Source organism: Hibiscus syriacus, unplaced genomic scaffold, assembly GCF_006381635.1.
Source record: "Hibiscus syriacus cultivar Baekdansim isolate YM2019G1 unplaced genomic scaffold, ASM638163v2 tig00004355_pilon, whole genome shotgun sequence".
Lineage (NCBI taxonomy): Eukaryota > Viridiplantae > Streptophyta > Magnoliopsida > Malvales > Malvaceae > Hibiscus > Hibiscus syriacus.
The window spans coordinates 210808-235802 of record NW_024062011.1 but is presented as its reverse complement, the minus strand read 5'-3'; the positions used below and the strand labels follow the sequence as shown (position 1 = coordinate 235802).

The 24995-nt window shown below is 34.2% G+C and overlaps 1 protein-coding gene across 1 annotated transcript; it reads right to left on the bottom strand.

Annotated features, from left to right (window-relative positions):
* Positions 1-22922: 22922 nt before the first annotated feature.
* On the bottom strand, positions 22923-23495 carry LOC120193163 (protein NIM1-INTERACTING 3). The gene is made up of 2 exons (XM_039195746.1): positions 23445-23495; positions 22923-23373 (listed from the first exon to the last, which is right to left on the bottom strand). The coding sequence occupies exon 2, from the start codon at positions 23328-23330 to the stop codon at positions 22923-22925; it is 408 nt and encodes a 135-aa protein (XP_039051677.1). The 5' UTR covers positions 23331-23373; positions 23445-23495.
* Between the last annotated feature and the right edge of the window lie 1500 nt (positions 23496-24995).

The following is a 24995-nucleotide window of genomic DNA, read 5'->3' as shown; positions in this document are numbered from 1 at the left end:
TCAAATTTCAACTTCAAGACGAAAGATACTCGATTCAAAGCACATTCAAAAATTGATGGTGGTTGCTCAACTTCACAGCGAAAGGGTAACTGTCTGTCGACAAATAACTTTCTAATTTCATTCAGAGTCAATTTCAACTTCATAGCGAAGGATATTGGACTCAAAGCGACACAATTTGCTCGAGAGTAGATTTCAACTTCACGACGAAGGATATCTAGCTCAAAGTCAAACTTCATAATAAAGGGGTCATCCACGGTTTCAACTTCACGGCGAAGGGAATCGTTTCCACCCGCAACATACAATACTTGGATTTCAACTTCACGACGAAGGATATCCAAGTCAATCTCAACTTCACGACGAAGGGGCCATCCGCGATTTCAACTCTATGACGGAGGATATCGTACCCACACATCCACGATTTCAACTCCACGACGGATGATATCGTGCCATTTTGAGGCTCAACTTCACGACGAAGGGGCTTCCCAGTTTCAGAGCCAATTTCAACTTCACAGCGAATGATATTGGACTCGAGACAACACAAGTTCAACTTCATAGCGAAGGGACGACTGGTTGTCAACAAACAATTTCCCAGTTCCAGAGCCAATTTCAACTTCACGGCGGAGGATATTGGACTCGGAACAATAGAACTTACTTGGATTTCAACTTCACGACGAAGGATATCTAATTCCAAGGCTCAACTTCACAACGAATGAGCCATCCACGGTTTCAACATCACGACGAAGGGAATCGTGCTCACCATTGTCTCTCTTGAGACAGTTTCCATTGAGACAATTTCTCTTGAAACATAAACATTGAAAACATTTCCCTTGAAATGAATTTTATCTCTCTTGAGATAGTTTCTGTAACATCCTCCATGTCGGGTGAGTGATTAATGTGCAAAGTTTCAACATTTGGTGATTAAAGTAGAATAATTATATAGTTTAAAATGTATGGTTAGTAAATATGAGATGGAGGTAAGGACCAAATGGTCATTTGTAAGGAATTTTTAATTAAAATAAAATGTTATGGGGTTATATGAGACCCACGTGTGACATTAGGTTCCAGAACCCTCCCATTTCTTCTTCCTTCTTCCTTATTTTCTTCTCTTCCTTCTCTCAACGTGGAGCTTGCAAGTAAAGGTAAGAATCTGAACCTTGGTAGTTTCTTTGATTTTTAAGATTGGAAATGAAAGCTTGGATGTTATATAAGCTAAAGGAAAGCTTATATGACATTAAAACAACAAGATAAGTGTTTTAGAGAATGATTTGGAAAATGAATTTTTAGATGAAATTTTGATAGGAATGAGTTTTTGAAGTTTGAATAAGATTTTTGACTTGTCAAGAAGCTAACTAAGAAGTATGAGGTGTTAGAATTCAAATAAGAACATATTGGAATTTGGGTTGGATTCTTAAATTCTACATGGAGAATTAGATTTCTAGGTTTTAGAGGTATTTAATGGATAATAATTAGTTTAAGTAAGTGTATGAGAGCTAAGAGTATTAAAGGGATTGAAATATGTATGTTTGAGCTGAAATGGGATGATTTCCGGGTTCAAAATAGGATTTCTGGGTTAGGGGAATCGGTACCCATTCAAGGGGAACCGATACCCCCTCAACGAAATGAATTTCCAGAATGCTAGAGGGGAATCGATACCCCCAGGGGGGAACCGATACCCCCTCATCGTATATGAAATTCCAGATTGCTTGAGGGGAATCGATACCCCCAGGGGGGGAACCGATTCCCCCATGAGAAAAAAAAAAGAAGAAAAGAAAGAAAGACTAAGCTATTAATTTCCTTAAATTAATAAGCTATTAAAGCTTAATTGCAAGACATAGACATCTGATGATCATCTTGAAAATTATGTTTATGTAGATACCGAGCCTACACAAGTTCGGGAACAATCTACCAGTAGGATCAATCGAGGAAAAGGCAAAGAAGTATAGGTGAGTGCATATGCATAGCATGATTATAGAAATATACTCTATTCTAGACTTGTGATAAGTCTAGATTTCATATCTTGGTACATGAGCATAGTCGGTATTATGAGACATGATATGAATTCATAAAAATTGCATTATATGACCTGACTATGTGGGAAAAGTTATGAGCTATATGAAAAGGTAAGAATTTACATGTCTACGCGTTATAGACTACTTGAAATGTAAAAGCCCATGTTATGTAGATGAGAACTATAGGTATAGTTGGCATGCCAAGGGTAGAGGGTATACTCGGTTCTTTAGGACATATGTATATCCTTTGGAACCTGTGTGAAGTCTTGAAAGACACATACTTGATCCATAGTATATGTATATGATTCTTAAGGAATTCTATGTGGTCCTTATGGACATCATTATATGGCACTACGGTGCAATTCTACGGGCACTTCGGTGCAATTCTACGGGGCACTTCGGTGCATTTATACGAGCTGTGGTGACAGCATAGTGCACAACCTCACATTACTCAAATACCTTAGGTTCTCAATATGCTATCATGGGCCAATAAACTTATTAATACAGATTTATAAATGTTACAGTCATACGCTTACAGGTATGGGTATTGATGATGTATACTACATTGATTAAGTACATGTTTGCATTTCATCTCATATGATCATGACATTTTCATTACAATTGCCTTATTATTATTGCCTCACTAAGTCGATGACTTAGCGTGTGAGTGTTTCACACGTAGGATCCGAGGAATTAGACGAGACAGGTGAAGCAGCTTGACAGTATTACTCCTGCAACCATCAGATCAGAAGCAACTTAATCAGTAGGTCATTTTGTTATGTAAATAGTAGTTGGCATGTAATTAAAGGGTTAAGTTGTGTATGCTCTGAATATTTTGGTAAACTTATATTACAGTATGTATATTATTGTATTTTCTTAATATAAGATCAAATATTTTACTATTATTTATTAAGAGTTGTGTTTTAAAGTCAATGTAATATCTCTGACTCATATCCAGGTCGGGTATGGGTTAGGGGTGTTACATTTAATGGTATCAGAGCTATGGTTTAGCCGATTCTAGGCATAAACCAGAGTCTATAGAGTCTTTAAATGGAATACATGCCAACAAATAGCGAGAACTTCTGATCTGGTATAGTATGAGTATGCTGTTTTGCTGATAGAACAATGTGTTTATTCTTATTAGATGTCCGGACATAATAGCTCCCGAAGTGAAGCGGGAGAATATAGGCATGCTGAAAGCAGTAATTCACCTGCCCTGGCCAGGCAAGGTGAAGAACAGGCATCTCAAGGAGTGCCTGTGCAAGATCAAGATACGTTCTTCAGAACGTTAGACGCTATTCTGACGCGTCTTCAACCTTCTGCTCCACTAACTCCAAGAATTAATGTAGCAAAAGAATTGAGAAGTTTAGGAGCTCCCGAATTTAAGGGAGAAGCTGAGGAAGGTCCAGTGTCAGCGGATCTGTGGTTGAATGATTTGAAAATCATGTTAGATGGTCTCCACTGTTCCGAAGTGGAGAAATTAGATGGAGCTGTATCTTTATTGAGGGGTCAGGCGAGGATATGGTGGACGAACGTCACCATGAGAATGTCAACCGACCAATTGACTTGGTCTTTGTTTTTAAAAGAATTTAAAAACAAGTATATTGGAGATCAATTTATCCGCCAAATGAAGCAGGAATTTATGAGTTTGAAGTAGATGAGTCGCTTTGTGTATGAGTACGAATGTGAGTTTAATAAGCTGAGCAGGTTTGCAGCTGAGCTTGTGCCTACTGAAAAAGATGCTTGCGAGTGGTTCGTGGAGGGCTTGCGCCCTAGACTTAAAGAAATGTTGATAGTATTAAACTTGTCCTCGTTCCAGGAGGTGATCAATCGTGCAAAAGCTCTTGAAAGGGCTCAGAATGAAAGATTTGGGGACTCAAGAGTTCAGACATCAAAGAGGACGACTACTTATTCTGGTTCAACACCAACAAAAAGGGGAAGAGACTCGGATTTCGATCACAAACTAGATCAGAATCAGTTGCATCGTCTGCTAGGGGAGCAAGTCAGGCAAGAACTAGACAGACGCAGTCAGTGGAATCCGGTGCTGGGAGATCTACTCCGGGTCAAAGGAAACAGTGTGAGCACTGCGGGAAAAACCATTATGGGGATTGTCGTATGGCTGCTGGGACTTGTTTTCGATGCGGAGATGCCGGACATTTTGTCCGGGATTGTCCCTTGATTGTTGGTGAGCCGGCACCATCTGGAAGAGCTGGTTCTTTCTCACAAAGAGGACGAGGAAGAGGCAGAGGAAGGAACCCGTCTGAATTCTCTGCTCAACCTGAAGTTCGATCCACTGCTCGAGTATACAACCTAAAGACAAGTGAAGACCGTGATGACCCTGATATTATAGCAGGTACTTTTCAGTTGTATGATAAATTAGTATTGGTACTGATTGATCCGGGTTCTAATTATTCTTATATTACAAGTAAGTTAGTAAAGGAGTTGGGGATTCCCTTAGAAGCTACGAGTAATGAGATTATAGTAACAACTCCGTTAGGCCATAGTTCCCGGGTGAATAAAGTCTGTAAGGGGTGTCCCATAAAGGTTCAGGGAATTGAATTCCCTGCTAATCTGATGGAATTACCCTTTGACGAGTTTGAAGTGATTCTGGGAATGGATTGGTTGTTCCGTTATTATGGAGATGTTAGTTGCAGATTGAAAAAGGTAACTCTGAAAAGTCCAGAAGGAACAGAGATAAGTGTGAGCAGTGAAAAGTTTAATCCTTTAGCAAATGTAATATCAGTGATGTCTGCCAAGAAATTATTGCTACAAGGATGTCAGGGTTTCCTTGCAAATGTGATTGATTCAAGAGCTCAAGAGAAAAGGTTAGAGGAAATTCCAATAGTTCGGGAGTTCCCTGATGTTTTTCCTGCTGAATTGCCAGGATTACCTCCGGATAGAGAGGTAGAATTCCAAATTGAAATAATGCCGGGAACAGCTCCGATTGCAATGGCACCTTATCGAATGGCTCCGAAAGAATTGCAAGAGTTAAAGAATCAATTACAAGAATTGCTAGAGAAGGGATTTATCCAACCAAGTGTATCGCCTTGGGGAGCTCCGGTGTTATTTGTTAAAAAGAAGGATGGATCAATGCGCCTTTGCATTGACTATCGACAGCTCAATAAGGTGACCATCAAGAACAAGTATCCTCTTCCGCGAATTGATGATTTGTTTGATCAACTAAAAGGAGCTTCGGTATTTTCGAAGACCGATCTACGTTCGGGTTATCATCAATTGAAGATCCAGGAGAAAGATATTCCGAAGACGGCTTTCAGAACGAGATATGGTCATTATGAATTCATCGTAATGCCATTCGGAGTAACGAATGCACCTGCTGCTTTCATGGATCTTATGAACAGGATTTTTCAGCCCTATCTGGACCAGTTTGTTGTTGTCTTTATTGATGACATACTGGTGTACTCGAAATCCCATGAAGAGCATAACACACATCTGAGGATCGTCTTGCAAATTTTAAGAGATAAAACGTTGTATGCAAAATTGTCCAAATGTGAGTTCTGGTTAAAGGAAGTAATTTTCCTGGGGCATGTGATCTCGGCAGTTGGGATTAGAGTAGACCCTCAGAAAGTTAAAGCTATAATGGATTGGGAAGTTCCTAAGAATGTGTCTGAAGTTCGGAGTTTTCTTGGACTTGCCGGTTACTATCGAAGATTCGTTAAGAATTTTTCGATGATTGTGCTGCCTCTAACAAAGCTAATGAGAAAGAACGTACCATTTGTTTGGACTTCTGAATGTAAAGAAAGCTTCGAAGCTCTAAAGAGAATTCTGACGGAAACTCCGATATTGGTTCAACCGGAATCTGGCAAGAATTTTGTAGTATACAGTGACGCATCCCATAACGGGTTGGGGTGTGTATTAATGCAAGAAGGAAAAGTGGTAGCGTACGCATCGAGACAGTTGAAACCACATGAAAGGAATTACCCCACTCATGATTTAGAAATGGCTGCTGTAGTATTCGCTCTCCGGATTTGGCGTCATTATCTTTATGGGGAGCGTTGTTACTTATATACGGATCATAAGAGCCTGAAGTACCTGATGACTCAAAAAGAATTGAATTTGAGGCAACGTAGATGGGTAGAGTTCTTAAAGGATTATGATGTGATAATTGACTATCATCCCGGAAAGGCTAATGTGGTAGCAGATGCTCTGAGTAGAAAGACGTTTGCAGCTTTACGAGCTATGGATGCAAGATTATCTTTAACAGGAGACGGTGGTCTTTGTGCAGAATTAACCCTTAAACCAGCATGGTTGGAACGAATAGGAGAATTGCAATGTAAAGATGAAGTGTGTTTGAAAAGAATTGAGCAAGTAAAGAACAAAGAGATTAAAGACTTTGAGATTAAGTCAGATGGAAATCTATATTGTAAAGGAAGAATTGTAATACCCGACAATGACAACTTGAAGAAGGAGATATTAATAGAGGCTCATTGCAGTCCGTTAACGATGCACCTGGGTGGAACCAAGATGTATATGGATTTGAAGGATCGATTTTGGTGGTCAGGGATGAAGCGAAGCATCACCGAATTTGTGTCTAAGTGTCTGATATGTCAACAAGTCAAAGCCGAGCATCAAGTTCCATCAGGATTATTGCAACCGCTTTTCATTCCTCAATGGAAATGGGAAAATGTTACGATGGATTTTGTTTCGGGGTTACCCTTGACCCCGAACAAAAGAGAATCAATCTGGGTAATTGTGGATCGATTAACTAAGTCAGCGCATTTCCTTCCGGTTAGAACGGATTTCTCTATGGAAAAGTATGCAGAACTGTATATTAGAGAAGTTATTAGATTGCATGGAGTACCTGTTTCTATAGTCTCTGATCGAGACCCTCGATTCACTTCTAGATTCTGGAAATCTTTGCATGGAGCGTTGGGGACTCGTTTAAACTTTAGTACGGCTTTTCATCCTCAGACTGATGGGCAATCAGAGAGAACTATTCAGATATTGGAAGATATGCTGAGAGCATGCGTAATGGAATTTAAAGGATCATGGGAAAAGTATTTACCGCTGGCAGAGTTCGCTTACAACAATAGTTATCAATCTAGTATAAAGATGGCCCCATATGAAGCATTATATGGAAGAAAATGTTGTACTCCATTAAATTGGTATGAACTCAAAGACCGAAGTGTTCTTGGTCCGGATTTAATTCAAGATGTAGAACAGAAAGTTCGAGAAATTCAGCATAACCTCAAAGTGGCCTCTGATCGGCAAAAGTCCTATTCTGATCTTAAAAGGAAAGAAATTGAATTTCAAGTTGGAGATAAAGTGTTTTTAAAAGTGTCTCCATGGAAGAAGGTGTTGAGATTTGGTCGGAAAGGAAAATTGAGTCCTCGGTTTATTGGACCATATGAGATTGTAAAGAGAGTAGGACCTGTAGCATATCAGCTAACTTTACCACCTGAGATGGAAAAGATACATGATGTTTTTCACGTTTCAATGCTTCGAAGATATAGATCTGACCCTTCTCATATCGTGACACCAGAAGAGATTGAGGTTCGTCCTGACTTGACTTATGAGGAAGAACCGATTCAAATTTTAGCACATGAAGTTAAGCAATTGAGGAACAAGATTATTCCTTTGGTCAAAGTATTGTGGAGAAATCACAAAGTAGAAGAAGCAACATGGGAGCGTGAAGAAGATATGCGACATCAATACCCTCATTTGTTCGTGCAATGAAAATTCGAGGACGAATTTTCTTAAGGGGGAGAGATTTGTAACATCCTCCATGTCGGGTGAGTGATTAATGTGCAAAGTTTCAACATTTGGTGATTAAAGTAGAATAATTATATAGTTTAAAATGTATGGTTAGTAAATATGAGATGGAGGTAAGGACCAAATGGTCATTTGTAAGGAATTTTTAATTAAAATAAAATGTTATGGGGTTATATGAGACCCACGTGTGACATTAGGTTCCAGAACCCTCCCATTTTTTCTTCCTTCTTCCTTATTTTCTTCTCTTCCTTCTCTCAACGTGGAGCTTGCAAGTAAAGGTAAGAATCTGAACCTTGGTAGTTTCTTTGATTTTTAAGATTGGAAATGAAAGCTTGGATGTTATATAAGCTAAAGGAAAGCTTATATGACATTAAAACAACAAGATAAGTGTTTTAGAGAATGATTTGGAAAATGAATTTTTAGATGAAATTTTGATAGGAATGAGTTTTTGAAGTTTGAATAAGATTTTTGACTTGTCAAGAAGCTAACTAAGAAGTATGAGGTGTTAGAATTCAAATTAGAACATATTGGAATTTGGGTTGGATTCTTAAATTCTACATGGAGAATTAGATTTCTAGGTTTTAGAGGTATTTAATGGATAATAATTAGTTTAAGTAAGTGTATGAGAGCTAAGAGTATTAAAGGGATTGAAATATGTATGTTTGAGCTGAAATGGGATGATTTTCGGGCTCAAAATAGGATTTCTGGGTTAGGGGAATCGGTACCCATTCAAGGGGAACCGATACCCCCTCAACGAAATGAATTTCCAGAATGCTAGAGGGGAATCGATACCCCCAGGGGGGAACCGATACCCCCTCATCGTATATGAAATTCCAGATTGCTTGAGGGGAATCGATACCCCCAGGGGGGGGAACCGATTCCCCCATGAGAAAAAAAAAGAAGAAAAGAAAGAAAGACTAAGCTATTAATTTCCTTAAATTAATAAGCTATTAAAGCTTAATTGCAAGACATAGACATCTGATGATCATCTTGAAAATTATGTTTATGTAGATACCGAGCCTACACAAGTTCGGGAACAATCTACCAGTAGGATCAATCGAGGAAAAGGCAAAGAAGTATAGGTGAGTGCATATGCATAGCATGATTATAGAAATATACTCCATTCTAGACTTGTGATAAGTCTAGATTTCATATCTTGGTACATGAGCATAGTCGGTATTATGAGACATGATATGAATTTATAAAATTGCATTATATGACCTGACTATGTGGGAAAAGTTATGAGCTATGTGAAAAGGTAAGAATTTACATGTCTACGCGTTATAGACTACTTGAAATGTAAAAGCCCATGTTATGTAGATGAGAACTATAGGTATAGTTGGCATGCCAAGGGTAGAGGGTATACTCAGTTCTTTAGGACATATGTATATCCTTTGGAACCTGTGTGAAGTCTTGAAAGACACATACTTGATCCATAGTATATGTATATGATTCTTAAGGAATTCTATGTGGTCCTTATGGACATCATTATATGGCACTACGGTGCAATTCTACGGGCACTTCGGTGCAATTCTACGGGGCACTTCGGTGCATTTATACGAGCTGTGGTGACAGCATAGTGCACAACCTCACATTACTCAAATACCTTAGGTTCTCAATATGCTATCATGGGCCAATAAACTTATTAATACAGATTTATAAATGTTACAGTCATACGCTTACAGGTATGGGTATTGATGATGTATACTACATTGATTAAGTACATGTTTGCATTTCATCTCATATGATCATGACATTTTCATTACAATTGCCTTATTATTATTACCTCACTAAGTCGATGACTTAGCGTGTGAGTGTTTCACACGTAGGATCCGAGGAATTAGACGAGACAGGTGAAGCAGCTTGACAGTATTACTCCTGCAACCATCAGATCCGAAGCAACTTAATCAGTAGGTCATTTTGTTATGTAAATAGCAGTTGGCATGTAATTAAAGGGTTAAGTTGTGTATGCTCTGAATATTTTGGTAAACTTATATTACAGTATGTATATTATTGTATTTTCTTAATATAAGATCAAATATTTTACTATTATTTATTAAGAGTTGTGTTTTAAAGTCAATGTAATATCTATGACTCATATCCAGGTCGGGTATGGGTTAGGGGTGTTACAGTTTCCCTTGGAACAAATTTTGTCTCCCTTGAGACGATTTCTCTTGAAACATAAAAACGTTTCCCTTGAAACACAAGATGTTTGAATCAGTTTCTCTTGAAACAAATTTTGTCTCTCTTGAGACAGTTTCTCTTGAAACAAATTTTTTGTCTCTCTTGAGACAGTTTCTCTTGAAACACCAATCTTTGAATTTGTTTCTCTTGAAACACAAAAAACCTTTGAAATTGCTTCTCTTGAAATACAAAAAACCTTTGAAAATGTTTCTCTTGAAACACAAAAAAACCTTTGAAATTGTTTTTCTTAAAAAAACTTTGAAAATGTTTCTCTTGAAACACAAAACCTTTGACATTGTTTCCCTTGAAACAAATTTTGTCTCACTGGAGACAGTTTTTCTTGAAACACAAAATCTTTGAATTTATCTCTCTTAAAACAAAATTTTGTTTCCCTAGAGATAGTTTCTCATGAAATAACAAATATCTCTGAGATCGTTTCCCTTGAAATGAATTATGTCTCTTTTGAGACAACTTTTCTTGAAACATCATATGAACCGTTTCATTCAGCTCGAGGGCCTATCAACCACGCGTTAGAGTCAATGAATCATTTTCCGGTCGAATTTCTAAACCAAGGTCTTTAAACCAAGAAGAAGATCGAAGTTCACTATAATTTGGCAACAATAAGCCATATTCCAATTCCAATTCAAATTCCGAATTACGACCTCAATTCCATGTCACTCCAAGATGGACTCGACTTCGCGACGGGGGAGCCATCTACAACACAATTCGACAGGGAGTTATTCTTCCAGATTCAATTTTCAACTCCACCGAACGAAAAGTGTGTCTTTTAATCTTTGCCCTATCCCCGTTACACAACTATGGGCAAAGAGGGGCAGCTGTAGACACACTTTTTATGACCGAAATAAATATATATATTTATATATTATATTATATTATATTATATATATATATATATATATATATATATATTGTACAATTATTATTATTATTATTAAGCTAACACATTTGTTCGTTTTCTGTATCAGGATTACGAGTGGCCCAGTAGCACGCACGAACCAGTCAACCAATTACAACCCGCATGAACCAGTCCAAGCCCTCAACACCGAATCAACCCGAGGCTAGGGTTTCCAGAACTTAGCAAGCAGGCGCAGTTTCCCGCGAGGACTCTTCCTCACTCGCACCTCCGATCTTCACGCCAAACCGTCCGACGCAAGGACCTCGCAAGGCAACCACCAACAAACATTAAAAGAACAATTTGTATGCCATTAGGACTCCTAAAAATAGGGCCTCTTTTCTACTATAAATACCCATGTAATCACATTCAAAAGAGGGGAGAAGCAATAAAAATAAAAAAAATGAATTCTTCAGGAATAAAAAACAGAACCGATTTTTTTTTCAAAGCGAAGAGGTATTTTCTAATTTGATTTCATTTTCGGTTTATTAGTTTAGTTATTTAAATGAAATTAAGGTAGTAGATTTTAGTTTTTTATTGTTTACATTCGATACTTTCAAAAATACATATATGAAAAGGGGTTAGAAACTTACCGGGCCCGCCGTTGGCTCGACGAGCGAGTGAGGAATCGACCACCCAAGCTCGGTGGCCAAGTTGTTTTTTTCCTGGAGTTAGAAAACTTTGCGCCGCATGGAGAGAATGGGGAAGAAGAGAAGAAGATGCGTGATGTTAGTTTAGTTTAGTTTAGTTTAGGTTTTAGGTTATATATTAAGTTTAGGGTTAATTACTTACTAAGTCATTATAATTTAGCCACTTATATATATTCTAGTCATCTGTTTTAAGGTCAAATATCCAAGTTTATATTATTTTGAGCCTTTATCTTTCCACATTTATATCTTGATCACCAGTTTACTTATGATACCATCTTTATTTATATTTTACTTTAGTCATGATATGTGTAATTAGTCCATTTTAATCACTGCCTTGTGTTGGGTTTAATTAGTATTTGCTCCTTTATGTTTCTGGTTATTTTATTTTAGTCCTCTATATTAGTTTTGGGTCATTTGTATTTCTAGTGCCTATAATATTTATTATTTTGATGTTAGTTTGTTTTTATATATTTGGGGTTCAGCCCCCTGACTTCTTATTTTGCTGTTTTAATCTTTTAAATTTCTGTTTTTGCTGTTTTAATCCATTAAGTTTCTGTTTTTCTCTTGCAACTCATTTCTAGAATTAATTTGATCCATAAATTTTAATTATTTCCAATTTAATTTTTAATTTGAATTTCCTTTCATTCCTTTTATTTAATCTTTTTTTATTTTGATTTTAATAATAACTCTTTGTTTTTGTTTGTTTTATTTTTTAACTTTATTTATGATTTTTTAGGAATAATTTTAATCGATCAAAAGGTAAATAATTATGATCGAATTTTTAAATTTAAATTTAAGTTACAATTTTCGCAATTAAGACAATCGACAAATTAATTGGTACTGAAAGGGCGGTTCAAGGGTGCTAATCCTTCCTTGACCGTAACCGACTCCCGAACCCGACACGTTTATGGTACAACGCAGATCAGGTAAGATGGTGTCCAACCCACCTAAATTCGTTTTAAAATGGTCGGTGGCGACACCTAACCCAATTCATTTCAAGTCAAAGCCCAATTTCGGGGCCCAACCGAAAGGCGGTTCTGACAGCTAGGAAATATGAAGAATAAATTATAACATAGAATTATCGATAAAGTAAAATTAACCAATTGGATTGGTTACTTGATTCAAGTGGTAAGTAGTTTGATATCACTTAAATAAGTTATTGAGATCGAGTCATTCTATATACAGAAAAGATGAAACGCACAAAAGATAAGTCGAAATGAGATTGTTGAAGTTGTTGAACAATTGCCGCTGAATCGCTTTCTATTATAGCCCAAGAATATTCAATCTCAACCATCAATTGAAGACCAAACCTAATTGCTTGAGCCTCCACGACCTTAAAACCTTAAATCAAGACAAAACCTTAACACAACAAAACCTTAAAATCGATTAATCAACACAAAACCTTAAATAAGTTATTGAGATCGAGTCATTGTGTATACATAAAAAGTCGTATGATGCAGGTCAATTTAGATTAATCAAGACAAAATCTTAAAACCGAGAATGAAAAGTAATAAAATAAAATTTTGAATATTATATATTTATTTTAGCTTTTAACACAACAAAGCAGGCTAGACTCTAGATTCGAGATTCCATAAGGAAAGAAAAATATTTTCAAAGTTAGCAGAAGATGAGATTATTGACTGAATTTCCTCTTTATCATGCGCAAATTCTTTCTAATTAATGTAATAAATTAATTGGAATAAAAAAAGAAATTAATTTTGACACCACCTCTTGTAATTTTTGGTGAAATTAATTTTTATCTTTAATTATTTGTTTTTTAATTAGTTTATATATATATATATATATATATATATATATATATATATATACGCATAATTATTTATTAATTATTTTGTATTAATGTTAAAATTTATTGTTAGATATAAATTGGTAAAATTTTCACATTTTTTACTTTAAGTGCATATATTATTTTTCATCAAAATAAATATCTAAATTACAATTTCGTAATTATATAAAGTCCACATGTTAACACATATTGATACATATTTTTTAATTAATATCATAGTATTAATAAGTGTAAATATAATTTAAATATTTTATTTTTATCTACAATATAATGTTTATAATAAATATTTTATCTTTTTTAAACCATTTTAATCTAATCTCAAATAATTAAATTTTGAACTGTATTTTTTTCAGAAACAATTTTAAAAGTATCTTTCACATTATTTTTAAGTTATTTTTTTCAAGTAATACTAAATTAGCCCTGTATATATATTAAAAATATTATGGGTAAAGGCCTACAAGCTACAATTCTTCAATATGATAAGAGATAAATATTTAACTTTATTTAACAAATTCCGACATGATCTTATGAGGTTAATCTTTTTTTGGGTATGGGATTAAGTCGAGTCAAGTTTAAATTTATGATAAAAATATCAAATTAAAACGAGAAAATAATATAACTATTCTTTAAAAACATTTAGAGATAAGTATAAAATATCTATGTAATTCTTATTTTATCTAACAAAAATAAATTATATATTTATTTGTTTTGAGTCAAGTCAATGTAAAATTTTATTTAAAAATTAAATTAAATTTTAAATCATATAAAATTTATTTAAATCTAAATCAAACCAAATAATGAATAAAAAAATATAATACTTAAATTAAATTTGAATAAACTAAAATTTAATTTGATAAATGTTTATCTCTAAATATAAACTACTCGTATCCCCTATTTAAATAATGAAAAGCACCTTATCACAATAAAACTCATGATTCTTGTGGGATAGTTAAATTATGTCATAAATAGAGTTATGATCTCAAATAAATTGAATTGTGATACATTTACACGTCAATATTCAGGATCCATCGAATAATTGAAATTTTCTTATTAAAAACTAGCCAGCTCTAAATTTAAATTTTATTAATACCAATTTTAAATTAGTGAGATTAAATTATATTAAATTACTGGAACTTTTTATTAGAAATCGACGATGTTATAACATTTTATCGTAGTTGTTTTCCTTTTAAAAATTTGAAAAATAGTTTATCTCTTTTCTTATTTTTAGTTGATAGACGATGATATTAATCTTTGTGTTAATTGATAGACGGCGATATTAATCTTGTAAAATGTTTTTTCACTGTTTGGTTAATTTTTATGAAAATAAATTTCAAAATATGTTTTCAGTAAACAATTATACATATTTTATGAATTATTAAATTTATTAAAAATTAATTTCATTATTAAAAAAATTATACTTTACAATTTTTGAATATAAAGTACAATGTTTTATATTTATAAGTATGTCAAATTAAATTTATAGATAAAAGAAATAATTTATGTTGATTGTGTTAAAAACCAATATTTTTTTTCTTGAAAATACTGATATTATCAAAGTGTATAATTTAATACTACATCATATTAAAACAACAATACTATACCATGTTGAAATAATAAAATTATCAAAGTCTAACAACAATACTATATTATGTTAAAATAATAGCAACCAACTTAAAACATATTGATTTCAATATCCACAAAAATTGAAACATTAAAATTTTCAATGTCTAACAAATTCAAAACATGATATTTATAATACTAACAAACATGAAATATTATACCTTCAACATTCAATAAACTTAAAACATTGTAAATTTCAATGTTCAATAAACTTAAACACAATATTCCTGCATAGGGATTGAGCCAGGATATTAGTTCAGGGGAGCAAAGTATAATTAACAATAGAAAATGGGAGGGGGACAAAATCAAAATAAATCAAAATTTAAAGGTATAGATTAGTAATTATCCCTATTTTTTAATGATAAAAAAATTGGGGGGACAATGCCCCGGGGCCTACATGGCTCCGTTCCAACATCTAGCAAACTTAAAGCATTACCTATTTCAATGTCCAACAAACTAAAAATAACAATATCCAACATACCTACTCGACAAAAAGTTCTAAAGAAAATCAATATTTCTATTTATATAATAACTCCACATCGTTTGTGCTATTTCATCTCTCTTGATAGCCTATTCTCTAACTTCTTATTTCTCTTCTCGTTACGTAAGAGTTGATGTTATCAATTGAGATGCAGATTCCTCATATAATCCTTCATTAATCAAATCATTTGGATTAATTCTTATTATATGATTATGAATGATAGTACAAGCCAACAATAATTTATGAATACTTAAACTTTGGAATAAATAATAGCCAATGAAGTATAAACAATCTACATTCATATTATTATTTTTATTTTGATTTGCTAATGTTTTTAGCATTTTTTTTATTTTATCTCAAAGAAAATAAACTGGTAAACTTGTAAGGATTGATTTAATAAGTGTGCGTCTACCCGTAAAATAGTAAATTTGCTTTCCAACCTTCAAGTCTCTTGGTAAAAATTGTTACCACTGAATCTCAAGTAGCTATAGAATTCTGTTCGACTCTCGATGGGAGACTGAGATAGTTTGTGAGGAGCTTATAAACCAAACAGTCTGTTTCCTTAGCCCAACTTTGTAGCAAAGGCTCTAGTAAGAATTTTGCTTTTTTTTAAGATTTAGTTTAAGACCCGAAGCAAGCTCAAAAATCCTGAGAATACGCTTCACATTTCAAACTTGCATTTCAGAAGCACCACAAGTTATCAAGATTGTGTTTATTTCTTATCGTGCTAATCTTCTTTACTTTGGACTTATGGATTGGATTTGGATACGCAATTTGTGTTCGTGAATATTTTTTTCATTTCGCTCGATTTTGATTTACAGTTTGTCGTAACCTTTCAATAACTTTATCTCCTTTTGTGGTTGATTTGTCAACGCAAATCAAATATGTTTGCATTTATCTTTTGTCGAATTTTTTGATTAGGTTTTATACCATTTTATTGTATAGTCCTTGTGAGATCTTAAGTAAATACTTTTTATATAAATGATTATAGAAAAATTATTATAGAAAAATGTATTAATTATATGGTTAGTTTATGTTTATGATCGTAAACATTTATTATAATTTTAGATATTTTATCTTTCTAATAAAACTAATATCTACAAATATATTGATGATGATATAAATTTAAATGTACGAATACTGCTATGAAAATCAAAAGATTAAAATCTATTCAATTAAAATATCAAATTTTGCGACGATAAAAGAAAACAAAAACTAAAATTAGTACTGCAATTAAAAGTTTAAGAAAAATGACGCATATTTACGACATTCTTTGGGCGCAAGTTAGCAGGGCTAATGGAACTTGAGTTTCCCGTCGCGTCGCTGGTGATTTCGTCTGTTAACTTCTGATTGTTACTCTACAGTTATTCTTTCTTCTCTACAAACCCTTCATTGTTCAATGGATTGGAGAAAATTATTCAGGTGTCAAGCAAGTCAGGAGCTAACCTATTTTCCCCAAAATCGAGCGAAAAATCTTGATAGTCCACCCTCCACCTGAGATCTTCGAGGCTGGAACAACATAATTGAAATCCTCTCTTGTGGGTCAGTTTCTTGTAGATGCTCCTAACTTTATCACTCTGCAAAGAATTATTGAAAATCTCTGAAACCAACCTTCGAAGGGGGCTCGAGTCCAGGTTAGTCATGCTGGAAACAATCTTTACATTTTTTCCTTCAATACTGATTCTGCTAGAGACTGGATTCTCGAAAATTGTCCATGGCATATTCTCAATAAGCCTTTAATTCTCATAAAATAGGAGCCTAATCTATAAAGGCTTGATTTTGATTTATCTCGTTTGCCTATCTGGGTTCATCTGTTTAATGTACCACTTGAACTATTTTCACGTGAAGGCCTTAGCTATATTGCTAGTGCTCTAGGAGTTCCTTTATCAATGGACTCAATTACGGCTTCTAAATCTAGACTAGAATACGCTAAGGTCTGCATTGAGATAGGTGCTAAGGAGGATATTCCTAAAACTGTTGAAGTGGTTCTTGCAAATGGTCAAACCACTACAATATATGTTGAAGTTCTCTGGTATCCAAACAGATGTAGAAAGTGTGAATCATTTGGTCATTCTGATAAAAACTGCACTGTTAAATCGACAACAACTCCTTCAACTTCAAAAAATTGGAGGAAAATGATGTCTTGAATGATAATTCAGAAACAAATTCCTATGAAGGAATCGAAGTCCTGCAAGATCCTTTGCCAGACTCTATTTCCTCAAAGGATAAGACCGAGTCTAATGAATATGATCCAGGATTAGCAACATAAAAACCTTCTCCAGTTCAAATAGAACATTACTCCAAGGGTGAACCTTCTATTATGTAACATCCCAAATTACGGGTTAGTGACTAAATTATAAAATTTCATAATTTGGTGATTAAAGTAGACTATTTGAATAGTTCAATGATTTATTTGGGAATATTTCCGGAAAGTTGTTAGTAATTATCAAAGGAATTAAAGGGCAAAATGTTCATTTGACATAGATATAGATAAGATAATGATATATATGGGATAAGCTTGAGAGATTTCTCCAGAAATCTCTTTTCTTCTTCCTCTCCTCCCGTATCTTCAAACTCAAAGGTGAGTCTTCTATTTAGTTAATTTCTGGTTAAATTTAAGGTTGGGTTATGATCATTAGATGATAATTAAGCTTAGGGAAATCTTAATTTGTTCTAAAAACAAGATGAAAGGTATATAAGAGATTAAAGAAAATGAGTTTTTATAGGAATTTATGAAAAAGAGTTGATAAGTTGAATATGAAGCTAAATTTGACTTGTCATCATACTAATTAAGGAATATGAAGTGTTAGAATTGTATTTAGAACATATTCAAAATTGGGTATGATTCTTGAATTCTAGGTAGAGAAGTGGATTTTGAAGTTAAGGATGTATTGAATGAGTATTAATGAGTTCAAGTATGAGTAGATGAGTTAAGTATATATAAAGGAATGAAATAGGAAGTGTTTGAGTAGAAATGAGGTGATTTTCGTGCTCAAAATATAATTTCTGGTCATAGGGTATCGATACCCTATGAAGGGGTATCGATACCCCTCTTGAACAAAAAATTACAGAATGTGTGTATAGTATCGATACCCTATAGGGGGTATCGATACCCCCCTGAAGATGAAAATTTCCAGAATATTATCAGGGTATCTATACCATAGACAGGGTATCTATACTATAGATAAGGTATCTATATCTCAGTTAGGGATATATCGATACCTATTTTATACAAGAAATGAAATTGGTCTTTCCTTTAGTATAATAATTGGAAGATTAGAGTATATAATTGTATTACTGATATGTATAAATTTATAATTATGTAGATAGTGAACGTAACTTTGTTCCGCAACGATCGAGGGATTAGAAACGATCGAGAAAGAGATAAGTTCTAGAATCGATTCAAATCAAGCAAGGCTAAGGTGAGTGCAATTTAATTTGTACTTATATTATTGAATAAACATTGGCTTGTGATGAGCCAGTGACGGAGTTACTATGGTAAGAAGTGACTCTTAAAATGTTATATGATTTTTTATGAGTGTATATGTTAAATGATAGGTGTGAGTACATGTTAGTGTGATTGTGAATAGGTAGAAAGAAAACAAGTGATGATATAGGAATCTAGTATATGATATATGATATGAAAATATGATTTAAGTTATGTATATGTGATCTATGTGAATGTATGTATGATGTATGAATTCATGAGTAAAGGTATGCATAAATGATATATGTTACATGATATGATATGTGAGTTTACATGAACAAATGAGAAATGATATAAGTCATATGAAACTATCTACGTGAATACATGCACTTGTGATACATGTGATATGATATGAGATATATGGTTACACATACATGTGGTATGTGACAGAAGAGAAAGAACAAGTGATATGAAATGTATAAATGATAATGTCTATATTATATAATACGAGAGCTATAGGTATAGTTGGCATGCCAAGAGTCGAGGGTCTATGCGGTCCTTCGAGACATATGCAGTGGTCCTTCAGGACAAATACATAGGTCATTCGGGACAAATTTCATATGCCACTCAGTGGGACTTATACGAGCTGTGGTGACAGCATTAGTGCACAATCTCAATGTACTCACATACCTTCAGTTCTCAACAGTGTACATGGGCTAATAAAGAAATTAAATAAAAATACTGAATGTGATATGTATATGTGATTTGTTATATAGAATAAATTACAGGATTCATGTATTGGTTATATGAAAGGATATATGTTTTAGTTATATGAACTGTATTACATGAATTATATGAGGTTAAGTGTATTTCTTTATGAAATGATATATGATGGGTATAAATGATAAGTATATGATAATATGATAAAAGGTATTAATGATAATAATAGGATAATGACAAGGAAGAATATAATTATATATGTACATGTATATATTCTGTTATGTGAAATGTTTTATGATTTTTATTATATGTTTATATGCCTCACTAAGTCATCGACTTAGCGTGTGATTGTTTCACACGTAGGTTTGGAAAGCGGAAAGAGAAGTAAAGAGGAACAAGACAGGTCAATTCTCCTTACCAAATATCAGATCGGAAATGTAGATATAATTGTATGTATTTTGTTATAAAGAATTTAGTTGGCATGTAATAATATAAAAGATTTGTATTAGATGCGCTAAGAACTGAAGCTCTTCCCATACTTAACGCAGGAACTACGAAGATTAAGGATATATGGGAAGAAATTAGAGTCCAAAGAAACAAGGTTCCTTGGCACAAAGTGATCTGGTTTCCTCTCCATATTCCTAAGTGCAGCATGATTTCATGGATGGCTATTCTGGACAGACTCCTAACTCGGGAGAGGCTTTCTCGGATGGGAATAGTCTCTGATGGTTTATGTGTCTTATGCAATAAGTCTCTCGAAACAAGGAATCATTTGTTTGCATATTGTAACTTCACAAATTCTCTGTGGAAATCTATCTTGAATCTTACTCACTTGCGCAAACCCCACATGTCTTGGGAAGCAATGATCGAATGGGCTTGTGAAGATTGGAATGGCAAATCTCTTCTTTCCTCCATCCTGAATATAGTTTGGACTGCCTTCATCTACTTGATTTGGGAGGAAAGAAATAGAAGAATTTTTCAACGAGGGTCTAGAACTATGGATCAAATTTTGAAGTCCATCCAGGAGCTTGTTCGAATTCAACTCAGAGACAGAAACATTAATAGAATAAATAATGTTAATTTTAACCTATGTAACTATTGGGGTATAGACTAACCATTTTTTTGTTGCAAGTAAGCTGTTTATACTCCCAATTGGGATGTTTGTTGTAGCAGAACATTGCTTCTTTGGATAATAAATTTTAACTTATCCAAAAAAAAAACTAAAATTAAACCGAAAGAGAAGTTACATAATAATAATAAGAGAAAATAACCCCAGTGACCGAAAATGCCTTGTAATATACGATTTTGACCAACTTTTTTTGGATTTACCAAAATGACCAAGTAAATCGCAATGCGATCGATAATTCGCAACGCGATCTCCGGTATCGCAAATCAGTTTCTAGATTCGCAACGCGATAGTCGAATTTTGCGTTGCGATTCATTCCAAATTCGTTACGATAGTCGAAGTTCGCGTTGCGATTCATTCCAATTCGTTGCGACAGGCGAAGCTCGCGTTGCGATTCATTCCAAATCGTTGCGACAGGCGAAGTTTGCGTTGCGATTCATTCCAATTCGTTGCGACAGGCGAAGCTCGCGTTGCGACAGGCGAAGCTCGCGTTGCGATTCATTCCAAATTCGTTGTGATAGGCGAAGTTCGCGTTGTGATTCATTCCAAATTCGTTGCGATAGTCCAAATATTGCATTTGTTTCTTAAAAATTTTCTCTAAAAAGAAAGAATTCGCGCGGACGTGTCAAAGACACGTATTACCACGACCACGACCACGACCACGACCCGACCCGAGACGGGACGGCGGCAGCGGCGGCGCGCGAGAGTCCCCCTTGTTCTCTATCACTCAACAAGGAAGTGGAAAAGCCAAGCCTTAAATACCATTCCCAATAGTATTTCCAATACTATGTGGGATTGAGCATTACCAACACTTGTTTCCAATACCATTACCTTCATTGTTGTAAGAGTTTAATTTTGAAACTAAAAAAATATTTATTCGAATAAATAACTTACCCTTTGAGGACTTTGATCATAAATGAAGTAATTGCTAAAACTAACTCTGATTTGGGTTCTTATAGTGTTCAAATGACTTACTTGCAAAGAGTAGATGATGACCAAACAACTCGATATGTTTCCTTTGTGTCATTATCAGCTAGTTTTCGTAGCATCCTCAGTTAAAAACTCCCATCATTGTCTCCTTTGCATTTGTTTGGTTAATATTTTTCTTCCATCAAAGTCCTCAAAGGGTAAGTTATTTATTCGAATAAATATTTTTTTAGTTTCAAAATTAAACTTTTACAGACAATGAAGGTAATGGTATTGGAAACAAGTGTTGGTAATGCTCAATCCCACATAGTATTGGAAACGCTATTGGGAATGATATTTAAGGCTTGGCTTTCCCACTTCCTTGTTGAGTGATAGAGAATAAGGGAGACTCTCGCGCGCTGTCGTCGCCGCCGTCCCGTCTCGGGTCGGGTTGGGTCGGGTCGGGTCGTGGTCGTGGTCGTGGTCGTGGTAATACGTGTCTTCGACACGTCCGCGCGAATTCTATATTTTTAGAGAAAATTCTTAAGAAACAAATGCAATATTTGGACTATCGCAACGAATTTGGAATGAATCGCAACGCGAACTTCGCCTATCGCAACGAATTTGGAATGAATCGCAACGCGAACTTCGCCTATCGCAACGAATTGGAATGAATCGCAACACGAACTTTGCCTATCGCAACGATTTGGAATGAATCGCAACGCGAACTTCGACTATCGCAACGATTTGGAATGAATCGCAACGCGAACTTCGCCTATCGCAACGAATTTGGAATAAATCGCAATGCGAACTTCGCCTATCGCGTTGCGAATCTGGAAACTGATTTGCGATACCGGAGATCGCGTTGCGAATTATCGATCGCATTGCGATTTACTTGGTCATTTTGGCAAATCCAAAAAAAGTTGGTCAAAATATATTACAAGACATTTTCGATCACTGAGGTTATTTTCTCTAATAATAATATACCATCACTGATGTTTGTTGCCAACAAGACCATTCAAAACCCAAACCGGGCCTTGCGATAACTGATAGGCAAGTCTATGTTCCAATCTCAAAGGCCCTACAAACTTTCACTTTGGTTTAAGCATTGAATGTTAAATCCTTTGAAGTTTGAACCCAGAATTATACACTTCCAAGGCCACTAATTGAGTGGATCGAGAAATTTACTAATCCAATGATAAATCTACTTTTTAATTATGGTTTTTATCCATTTATTACGTTTAGTTACGCTTTAGTTAGACATATTTTAATTAATTCACTTTTATAAAATTAGTAAATTCAAATTAATAACATCACTTCAATTTCATCTATGTCACCAAAAATTAGTACTACAAAGACAACGAAAGGTTAAGGTCTAAACCGCCGCCGCCGCTGCCGTCGTCCTTGCTTTCTTTTTCGGGTCCATGTTTTGTCTCCGAGGAAGGGCCCGCATCGTTCAACCTCGAAGGATTCTTAGACCCGGAAGCGGAACCCTCCATGAAATCTTCAGATTGGAACGATGGATTCCACCGGCCACCACCCCCACCGGCAGCAACCGCCTTCTCCTCCTCTTTCTTCTTTTGACACTCTTCCTCTTTTGATCCATTCGGCGCCACAACGTTCCTTAGACGATCACGCACCTCCCTTGTGCTTCGTATCAAAGCAAAGAACTTCTCCACTTTCTCTTCTTCATCATCTTCGTCGTCTTTTTCTTCTTCATTCCCCATTTTTCTCTTCCTTCTCCCACTCTGCTCCATTTGCTAGCTTGACTTTACCTACTGTGTACGCTTTAGATTTTAGAACATGAAGAACTATAATATTATATATTGAATTAAACCATAAAAATATTACAGTCAGAGTAATAAGGGAGAGAAAGCGAGAGGAAATGGGGTTTTCGTTGCCGGTGAGAAGGTGAAGAAGAAGCCGTGTTGGTTGGCTGGTTTTATAGTGATTTTTATCGAACAAGTCTTTGATTGAAGGGTCACTAATTGACGATATTGCCCATGTGATTCTCTGAAAATAATGGGAATGAGCCATAAATAAATGTATGGGTAAATATGGAATATTAGGGTGATAAATAATATTTTATTTTAGGTGGGGGACCAAGGGTATATTGTTTACGTCACTGGAGATTACAAGTTGCTAACAACTCAAGCTGACGCCGTCACTATGACATTTGGGAAGGAAACACAGGCTTTTGCTGGCGGCTCTGTTCACAATGGGTCCATTAACTCATCTTATATCTAAATTTTAAAATTAATATTAAATCGTTTAAATTCAGTTTAATTAAAAAATATATATATATATATGAATTTAGAATAGTTTGTGTTGACTGTTGATTTCTATCATACGATGATTGGTGGTGGTTGTACACGGTTAATGTTAATGTACGATAAAAGACAACAATTTATTGTTTTTCTTTTGGATAGAAATATATAATTAGAGTTAATAATAGAATTTTTCTTTTTAAAATTTGATTTGAGTTAGTCGATTTTTGTAAAATTTGAAGTCGCAAAAAAAAAGGTATCTTATTTGATTTTAGGAAGATAATTGATATGATGTTTCTCTTTGACTCTTTATATTTTTAATTAAATTTTTATTTATTAAATAAAAATATTAAAGTCCTATCAAGTACAAATTTTTATTTTAAATTTAAGTTTGGTTTTCAAGTAAATGATATTTTCTTAAATTTAAGTCTAATCAAATTTTACATAAAAATTATAATAATCTAAATCAACTAAAATCCAATTTGAGTTAACCTATTACCATTCTTATGTGGGCAAAATTAGTCCAATAGATCATGCTGGTAAAAAATAGCCCATTAAGACATATTTAAAATTAATTTTGGATTTATGACAAATGTTATAAATTCGTCACATTCACATGATAAGTTTATCAAAATAATATTTTTGATTCAAACTCATCACGTTCACAGGGCGAGTTTCAATGATATATATATATCATACAAAGATCGAGTGACTCAATACAAACTTGAAAATCAATCTATTAATCACTAAGAATTTTGAATTATTTAAGTTATTGTTGGATTTATTTGAGTTATATTTTATAATTTAATTTGAGTTGAATTTTTATTAAATCAAACTTATAAAATTATTACTCAAAATCAATTTAAATAGAATTAAACAAAAAAATAACTTTTTATTGAGTCGAACTTTATTAGCCCTTACTTTTTATTTCGTGTAATTTTCACCCGTTCTAAACTCAACCTAATGACCAATTTGTCTTCCTGAAACCAAATTCCATTTAAATTTTTGATTATTTAAAGTGCCAACAACACGCATTAATCATTGCTTTCTGTTGTATTATTAAAAAGCTATTAATCTAGTTGTAATAAGGCATTTGGAGAAATTAACAAAATACTCCATGCCCACCTCGTTCACATAATATAAGGCTTAATTATA